Raw genomic sequence first — 10,216 nt, 5'->3', positions numbered from 1 at the left:
CTGAATTTCTTAGATTTGAGGGTTAAAGGAGGTATGACAGACATTTTTTTTTTTTTGGGGGGTATGACATTCTTAGATCTTACAAAACCTGGAAGAAGAGGAAAGCATACTACTATTATAAAAGCATGTACTCTACCTTTTTTGCAAATCTTTTTCTGTAATTTTTTGCCCTTATTATTGTTCCAAATATCAATAATGTTGTACTATTTGCAATTTCTATACTTATTTTTACAAGGATAATTTAGACATTTTAGTCATATATTATTATTAATTTATCAATAATTTTAATCCCTCTCTTAGTTTCTCTTTCGATTTATCTCTCGACCTCTCTTAATCTCTCTCAAAGTCTGTCGCTCTCTATATCCCTCTCCCTCTCGAACTTTCAATGAATCTCCATATATATAATAACACAATGTAATTAATAATCTGTGGAGCATTTTGGTTCCTCCACGTTTGAAGTTTAAATATATTTAACAGCAACTAATGTGTTTGTTTGATTAAGACCCACACGTAATATATTGCAGTAAGGGGACCCACACATAAAAACTGAAAAAAAAAATTCCCTTCAAGGCATGTTTGCTTAATCTCAAACGAAAGGGATCCTTAGATCTGTAGTAGCAATAGTATGGTAAAATTCAAGTGCGCCATCTTACACGTACTTTGACTACATTCACTTGAGGACTTTATGTATAATTGATATAGGGGGACTTTGCCCTAATTGAAACTCTAACCTTCTACATGGAGGCCACCGTTGGGTTGTAAATTTTAGTATTTGAGTATAATAGGAACTCCTATCCGCTAAGAAAAGTTTTCCTTTAAATTACAGGGACAAAACAAGTTAAGAGTAGCAAACAAATGCACTCTAACCATGATTAGATACGAACGTTGTACCTGCTGTCTCCCTCGAGAGCTTGTAACAGAAGTTCTTTTGAGATTGCCGGTGAAATCTGTGTTGAGGTTTAAGTGTGTGTGCAAGGAATGGTTCACCCTCATTGGCGATCCTCAGTTTGCAGTCTCATCTAGAATTTTCATCGTTGCTGTACTTGCAATCATCTATGAACAAGCAAAATTAAGCAAGATTTTCCATGCCGATTTTGATGTCGAAAGAGGAGTTGTGAGCAATTTCGACTTCAACGTAGAAGAAATTGTTTGGGACTCCGTACTCCTTCAAGACTCTTGTAATGGTCTTCTCCTCTTAGAAAAAAGAAGAAGAAGAGAAGCCATTAGAGTGGGGCGTGAGAATTGCACGCAATTTTACGTCTGCAATCCCATCACTCGTTGGTATTTGAAGCTTCCTCTATTCTCCCACCCCTCAAGTTTTATTTCTGACACATCATTGAGTTACGACAGTTTGAATCAGAAATATAAAGTTTTTATCGTCTTTCACAATTTAGTTCCAGACTCGGACAAGTGTGCAGCATTTACACTGGGCAACAGAGACGACGGTGGTGATGGGAGTAGCAGTACTAATAGATCATGGAGAACATTGGATCTTGCTGTCACATCTCGAAAGATGGAGATATACCCTCCAACACATTCAAACAATGAAGGAGTATACTGGAGGGTACTTTTAAAGCCATCGGAGGAAGTGTTCATCTTAATGATGGATATTGCAAGTGAAGAATTCAGTTTAATCGATGTCCCTGCAGCACACCAACCCCCACCCCGCGGGTTTAACTTGGCTTACACTACACAAAAAATGAAGGGTTCTCTTTGTCTAGGGGTTTTTCATTCTCTTATCAGGTGGACTTGTGGGCTTTGAATGATGCTGTGGAGCATTCACATGCATGGAGTAAGGAATTTAGTATCAATTTTGGACCAATCATTGATAAGTTTGATCCTTCTGACTTCCACATTCACAGGCAGTTTTTTATAACTCAGCATCCTAGACCTGTGATACTCTTCTTTGGCGGCCACAATGAACATTTTGTATTTTATGATCTGGTTACTGGGCAGTTTAAGGTGGAGAAGGAGGATATTGGGATGAGAGAGTGTAGTTCAATAGTTGCTCATGTCAACAGCTTTATCAGCTTTTAATTTGTCTCCAGATACCCTTAACTTCATATTAGTCCAAATTTGTTTCTAATTCTAGAACTTCATATTTAAATCTGTACTTCGATTTCCAATTACTGATTTATGATATAACTCTTATTTATTTATTTATTTATTATTAATTTTCTAAAATCCAAAAAAGCTTCTATAACTTAGATCCTTTCATTATAAATTTTAATGCCATATCTGTATCACAATAGTATATCAGTGAAATAAATTGATGATCTAAAGTGGACCATCTGATGCCTATTTATAGAAAAGAGTTATTACATCTTAACTAACAGTATACCATAATACGTGTATAACATGTGTCTTATTTATCTCTAACACCCCCCCCCCCTCAAAGTCAAAGGGCCTTCAAGGGGCTTGAGTTTAGATCGAAGAAGAAGAAACCGAGGAGTGGAAAGAGACTTGGTGAGAAGATCAGCTAATTGATCAGTAGTTTAAGTATACCATATCAACAAATCCTTCTTTGCCACTTTATCTCTAATCATATCATACTATCATACTACTATTATAAAAGTATGAACTGAAGGGACACGGCTACATTCGTTTTCCACAAATATCCTTTTGTATTCAATCAATTAGATAAGCAAATTAATAATAAATGATATCTAAAATTGTAAATTATAAATTATTAATTAATTTAAATTCTCAATATCTCTTTTTCATTTTTTAATAAATCATTAATTGATTGGTACGTTATTCGATGTCTCATTGTATATTCAGAAAAATGAGATCCAAAATTAATTAGACACGTTCTACACTTATACCAAGTAATAAAATCTAATTAATTAAGGAATGGTTTCTTAAATTTACATAGGAAAGCAAACGTTTCTTAAATTTCAATCTTCCTGGAAAACACTAATTAATTGAAAACTGAAACCCACAGTTGTTGGCAACGGGGAAGAAGAAACGTTTTGATCGGAAAAAAAGAAGAAGAATAAATGTTTTCGTGGCTCAGTTGGCAAAGACCAACGCTTCCACATAGGAGGTCAGAGTTTGAATCCCCTCGGGGCCAAGGGCGAAGCCCCGCTTATATTAATTATAAAAGCCCCTTGAGAATGTAGTCGAGGTGCGCGCAAGCTGGCTCGGATGAACCTCATTCCAAAGAGAAAAAAAAAAAAATGTTGGGGGTACATACCCCAATCTTGTTAAAGGTAAAGCTCGAATCTTGCTTGTTACCGGGTCTCCTCCAAACCCTTGTGACAATGCAATTGGGGATCATTATCTCCTCAAGTCCATCGAGAACAAGATCGATTACTGCAGAATCCATGGCATTGAGATCATTTACAATATGGCTCATCTCGATAACGAGCTCGCCGGTTACTGGGCGAGCTGCCCTTGATTCGACGCTTAAAGCTGTCTCACCCGGAGGTAGAGTGGGTCTGGTGAATGGATATCGATGCCCTCTTCACGGATATGGTGTTTCAGCTTCCTTTGTCTAAGTATGTCAAGTATAATATGGTAATCCATGGTTACCCAGATTTTCCTGTCGAGCAGAAATCTTGGGTTGCTCTGAACAACGGCAACTTTCTCTTTTGGAATTGCCAGTGGTTTTTGGATTTGCTCGATGCTTGGGCTCCCATGGGTCCCAAAGGTCCTGTTAGGGACGAAGCAGGGAAACTCTTGACTGCTAACCTGAAAGGGCGACCGGCGTTCGAGGCTGACGATCAATCCGCCTTGATCTACCTTCTCATCTCCCAGAAACAATGGATGGATAAGGTCTTCATCGAGAATTCTTTCTACTTACACGGCTACTGGGCTGGTTTAGTGGATACATATAAGGAGATGATGGAGAAGTACCACCCTGGGTTGGGTGATGAGAGATGGCCATTTGTGACCCATTTCATGGGTTGCAAGCCCTATGGAAGCTATGGTGATTATTCGGTGGAGAGGTGCTGTTTGTGAAATTTTAAAAGTAACCGCAAGCGCACGGTATCGTGTAGCTAACGGGTCGATCTCAGGGAGATATGCCACTTAGAATTTGAACTTCTTAATAGTAATGCGAGAGTGAAATGATTCAATTTTTTTTGTTAACTAATTAACTAAACTAAACGATCCTAATCTATATATCTAATGCAATCGAATTGAAACGAACAATAAATTAAACACAATCAATGCATAAATAAAAGACAGGAAAATGCAGATGCAACACCACCCGTCACCAGAAGCAGAGGCACGACTGTAGGCTTGCTCCGGTTATGTGGTCCGAGATTATGAATGAATAGGCAGAAAGTAAATAACAGAAAAGTAAATAACAAAGCAATAAACAAAGCAATAAAAGGAAAAGGAAATAACTAAAATGCAGATGCAACACCACCCGTCACCAGAAGCAGAGGCACGACTGTAGGCTTGCTCCGGTTATGTGGTCCGAGATTATGAATGAATAGGCAGAACAATAAATAATGCTGAAAGTAAATCCTAAATTAAGAATATAGAGGGGTAGATAGAAGCGGGAATGGAGGGAGGAGAGAAGATTAATAAAGAAGGTTACTTACTTGCGAATTGAACAAACGATTCGAATCTCAACCAACCCTAACAACCAGATCTAGATCTAGAATGATCTAAATCTGCAATTGCTAGACCCAGAGAAAAACGAATCTAAAAAAATTGAATCTTGAACTTGAAGCTTGAACTTGAATTGCATTACATAAAAAGATTAAACCTAAACATTGAATCTAGAAATTTAAATCTCACTAATGCAAGCAAAGAAAACTAGAGAAAACATAAATAAACTGAAGAGAGAAGAAAGAATGCTTCTACTAAGCTCTAGAACACGTTCTCCTTTGATGGAATATGATCTCCTTTTATAGAGTTTACATGAGATATGAAGCACGGCTGAATTTGAATAAAACTCAGGGTTTCTATCTGACTCAGCCAATTAGGGTTTTGACGTAGTAATCGCGCCGACTTAGAGAGATCAGATGCATAATTCCACCGTTGGATTTGAGGTTTAAGTAGTTTTGAAGCTCTCCTCCAAAAATCAGCACGATCGGACATCGGATGACCTTTCGATGAAGGGTTTGATCAAAACTGGACAGAGGCATTCAAAAACGGGATTTTTCCTCTTTTTCTTTCTGAATATAATTCTTTTTCCTCTTTTTCTTTCTTTAATTAAATCCAAGATAGGAAATAAGATATTGAGGTATGCAAGTACTCTTTTCCATTTGGACTCTCTCAATAATATCTCTGTAGATTTGATTTAAAATCTCAGCCGTAGATCAGATTTGACTTCTTTATCTCTTCAATATTTCGGAGTTCGCCCATAATCACACATGTCTAGCCCATCATGCTCCAGATCAGGCCCATTTTCGCATTTGAGAATTTGAATGGACTTCTTGACGTGTAAAATAGCATGATTCAAGCCCAAAACTCCAAATATTTGCTTAAATCTTGAGAAGTCCTAAAATCTGCAAAAACAACATAAAACCCAAGGTAACTCCACTCTAAGTGTATAAAATGCATGCTTTATGCCCTAAGATTTCACACATAAATGTGCTCATCAGGTGCTTGAAAAGCATGGAGAGAGCTTTTAATTTTGCAGATAACCAGGTTCAAAAGTCGTATGGTTTTAGGCACAAGGGCTTGTTGAGCCCCAAGATCAAGAGGATCAGAAACAAGAGAGCGACTCCTTTGGAGTTTGTAGATCAATTTGATATTCGACGTCCAGTTCATAGAGACAGCGATCCAAAGGGCACATGAGGAAGTTCTTCCCTGTTCCATAAATCGTAAGTTAAATGTATCATCAGTTAAAATGCAGGTCTCAGGTCTCAAACTTTGACTACATTTGAAAGTTAGTGATTTTGTTTGTTTTGGTTTCTACAAATAGTTTCATACTGCTTTGCAAAGCACAACAGTATTTTCTTTTATTTGTTTTATTCATGATTCCGTCCTGGACAATCTAAGAAAAATACTGTCTAATTCTTTTACATGTCAATACTTGTTTTGGATATCCCAGTGAGTGTATCTCTTCATTCATTTTCAGTTTCTTATTTTGGCTTCATTCACTCCAATATTTGAACTTCGAACGAAAATGACTTGAGCCAAGAATATTGGACAACGTTCATTAATCCTGTTATTGGATTGATTCTGTTTTATAAAACAACACTGTTTTGCTTGACATTCGAGTTTAGCTGGAAGGTTGATTTCCCAGTTCTGATGTATAGTTCTGCAGTAGCTTAAAACATGATCTTTGTTTGACCATCATAAATTTAGATTGGAACTCATACAGTAGTGGCCTGAACTGAATTATTTTATGTTCCTAATGTTAATTCTTCTCTTTTGGGATTTGATGAATTTCTAGATTTTATTGTGGCTGTGCAATGTATATTGGGTTTCAGGATCTTAAAATATGTTTGATCCTCCATGAAGCTTTGTCTCTGCTTCTCCATTTGCTATTCATCCTGAACCTTTGTTTTGGGGGTAATATTAATTACTATTCCTAAACTGGGGACTCAAAAACAACACATCATATGCTTCCTTTATGGGGTACTTCAAAATAGTCTATTTAAGACAACCAGTGAAAGTCATAAGAGAAATAAAAACTGTAGTAAGTGAGAGACAAATAAATGCTATGAAGCTACTATTTTTCTAAGGAAAAAAAAACCATTCAAGTATGTAGAATAATTGTGGAATTGCCCTTTTTAATCACCATTTGGCTTCATTCTTTTTCAGTTTTGATATTGAACTTTGTTTCTCTTGCTTAATAGTTTCCTTTGTTTGTTTTACTCTTATTTCTTTGCCTCTCTTTCCCTTTCATATTATTGTTTCAGTTGCTCGCAGTTCGTATGATTCCTTCGGCAAAGTGTAACCTTAATTATACAGCACAGACACTCATCATATCTGCAGGTACTATTAATATTGTTTTGTTTTATGCAGTGTTATAAAATTATATATTTATAATATTAATTTAGATGACTCAATTATAAATTTAATATATTTTTTTTTGAATTTTACAGCATAAAGACAAATTGATTTATCGTGAAGGACGGACACATTCATTCTATTTCAAATATGATAGTAGAAACATATACATTTTAAGATAAAAAAAGTCTATCGTTGCAGACGTCATAGAAAATGAAGATGATAAGCTGAAGGAAGTAGTTGATTTAGACAAATATGAAGATGTTAAATGTAAAAAAATCAAAATAGAGAAATTTTAGATATGAGAAGTCTAATTTTTTTAATATATATTAAATACTAAGATTTATTTTCATTTCCTTCCAATGTCAATTTTTATTTCAATATACTATGTTAACCAAATTTCTTTATTTCATTCTTATAAAACTGTCTGTTTAGCATATACAAGTTGAGGTGTAAACGGACTGGATTCAGATCGGATAGTGGTATATCTATATCCGCATCCTATTATATTTGGATGGATTCAGATAATATCCTATCGGTTCTCGGACGGATTTTGTTGGATTCGGATGATAATCGGATAATTATTTTCTTAAGTAGATTCTTCTAAATGGGCATGAATATAGATTGAATACAAGTTTTCGACTACCTGATTACATCATTACCTTTTTATTTGTGAGATCTAGGTTTGAAATTTAAGAATTTAGCAACTTTGGTAGCTATTTTAGTAGAAAATCTAGAAAAAAAAAAATGTCACATATCATAGGTAAAATTTATAAAAATAAGAATAATAAATCTAAATAAGTAACTTAATCAGATAATTTTATCGGATGGATAATAATCGGTAAGAAAGGGGTATACCATGTCTGCATCCTATTAATAATCGGACGGATTCGGATACCCCTAAACGGATGCGGATGCGAATTCAGATGCGGATTTCGATTATCTATTTACACCCATAGAAGAAAATTCGACCGAAATTGTCGACATTTCGGTCGAAATGTCTGCATTTTTAAAAAACAAAACGAAATTTCAATTATTTCGGAAAAGTATCCAATTTCGACCGAAATTTCAGAGATTTCGACCATTTCGACCGAAATTTCGACCATTTTGACCAAAATTTCGACATATCAGCATTCAAATTTGTTTTTCCTTAGTTTTTGTTGATTTCTATCCCATTTTCACTACTCCTTTGGCTTCAAACACCACTTTTGCTCATTTTTTGCCTCCAAACACCTCCTAAGCCACAATAGCTACAAAGGAAACTCCAGCAACAATAGAATGTGAAGCATGAGCCACACCCAACAGTTCCAAACTTCCCCTTTTTTTATTTTTGTTTTGTTCATGCCTTAAATGATCTTGTATTGCCTTGAAATTAATATATGTTTAGCCTAGGACTATGATTTATAATTGTGTTTTGTTAAACTTATCTTTTTATTATTTGCTACCATTTTTTCATTTTTTTATTTTAATATTTATTTTCTAAAATTATGCATTTTTATTTTATGTATATATGTTATATAGGCTTTAGCTTTATATATTTGAGACACCATCACTTGATCTAGTCGGTCATTTTATTTTGTTCACTTGTTGTATATGTAACCATTCTACCAAACAATTCATGTATGTTGTTGATTCTATGCATGTATGCAATACAATTTGCACTTGTCGCAACAAGTCATTTGTTAGTATACTTGAATGATAAATTTTCAATAGTTTTGTTTTTTACAAAATACTAGTTCCATTGTGTTTATTATGCTTGAAATAGGTAGTATACAAGAATCCAAATCATTTTGAGTCCATATGAGGCCCGAAATTGAAGTTCTAATTTTCAGAAAAAGTGTCCAATTTCGATCGAAATTTCGACCGAAACGTCGAAATTTCGGCCTTTTGCAAGGTCGAAATTCCTGTTTCGGTCGAAATTTCTTCCTTGTTTACACCTATATACAACACAATAAGTGACGTGCATTTGCACATGCACATTTTTACTAGTGTATATATATATATATATATATATATATATATATATATATATATATATTTCATCATGTAAATACCTTTAGGTAGAATTCATGACATACAGTTATGATGCTCCTTTAGTTTAGTAGCATATTATTGTCACTAGATGGGCTAATTATGTAGCAGACAATCTAGCTAACAAGGCCCAGTCCATGGCAAGTGGGATTGTATACATTTTTTGCCTCCAAACACCTCCTAAGCCACAACAGCTACAAAGGAAACTCCAGCAACAATAGAATGTGAAGCATGAGCCACACCCAACAGTTCCAAACTTCCCCTTTTTTTATTTTTGTTTTGTTCATGCCTTAAATGATCTTGTATTGCCTTGAAATTAATATATGTTTAGCCTAGGACTATGATCTATAATTGTGTTTTGTTAAACTTATCTTTTTATTATTTGCTACCATTTTTTCATTTTTTTATTTTAATATTTATTTTCTAAAATTATGCATTTTTATTTTATGTATATATGTTATATAGGCTTTAGCTTTATATATTTGAGACACCATCACTTGATCTAGTCGGTCATTTTATTTTGTTCACTTGTTGTATATGTAACCATTCTACCAAACAATTCATGTATGTTGTTGATTCTATGCATGTATGCAATACAATTTGCACTTGTCGCAACAAGTCATTTGTTAGTATACTTGAATGATAAATTTTCAATAGTTTTGTTTTTTACAAAATGCTAGTTCCATTGTGTTTATTATGCTTGAAATAGGTAGTATACAAGAATCCAAATTATTTTGAGTCCATATGAGGCCCGAAATTGAAGTTCTAATTTTCAGAAAAAGTGTCCAGTTTCGATCGAAATTTCGACCGAAACGTCGAAATTTCGGCCTTTTGCAAGGTCGAAATTCCTGTTTCGGTCGAAATTTCTTCCTTGTTTACACCTATATACAACACAATAAGTGACGTGCATTTGCACATGCACATTTTTACTAGTATATATATATATATATATATATATATATATATATATATTTCATCATGTAAATACCTTTAGGTAGAATTCATGACATACAGTTATGATGCTCCTTTAGTTTAGTAGCATATTATTGTCACTAGATGGGCTAATTATGTAGCAGACAATCTAGCTAACAAGGCCCAGTCCATGGCAAGTGGGACTGTATAGTCCAATTCCATTCCCTGGCTTCTTGAAGCATGTAATCAGGATGTCTTGGGTTTTTCCTACCTGCCTTTTAGTTAAATTTTATTCTACCAAAAAAAAAAAAAAATGTGATGCTCCCTCACTTTATTATCACAATGTGGGTAGCAT

General features: G+C 34.6%; 1 protein-coding gene across 1 annotated transcript; it reads left to right on the top strand.

The window, feature by feature from the left end:
• The first annotated feature begins 868 nt into the window (after positions 1 to 868).
• On the top strand, positions 869 to 5,809 carry LOC149024582 (putative glycosyltransferase 2). The gene is given in 5 exon segments (XM_089143497.1): positions 869 to 1,564; positions 1,744 to 1,991; positions 3,166 to 3,386; positions 3,389 to 3,950; positions 5,562 to 5,809. Coding segments are annotated over 5 exon segments (1,923 nt in total). The 3' UTR covers positions 5,758 to 5,809.
• The last annotated feature ends 4,407 nt before the right edge of the window (positions 5,810 to 10,216 follow it).

This window comes from Hakea prostrata, chromosome 2 (genome assembly GCF_041222555.1).
Source record: "Hakea prostrata isolate BN-2017 chromosome 2, UWA_Hpros_2, whole genome shotgun sequence".
Lineage (NCBI taxonomy): Eukaryota > Viridiplantae > Streptophyta > Magnoliopsida > Proteales > Proteaceae > Hakea > Hakea prostrata.
This window is presented reverse-complemented; position numbering and strand designations above follow the sequence as displayed.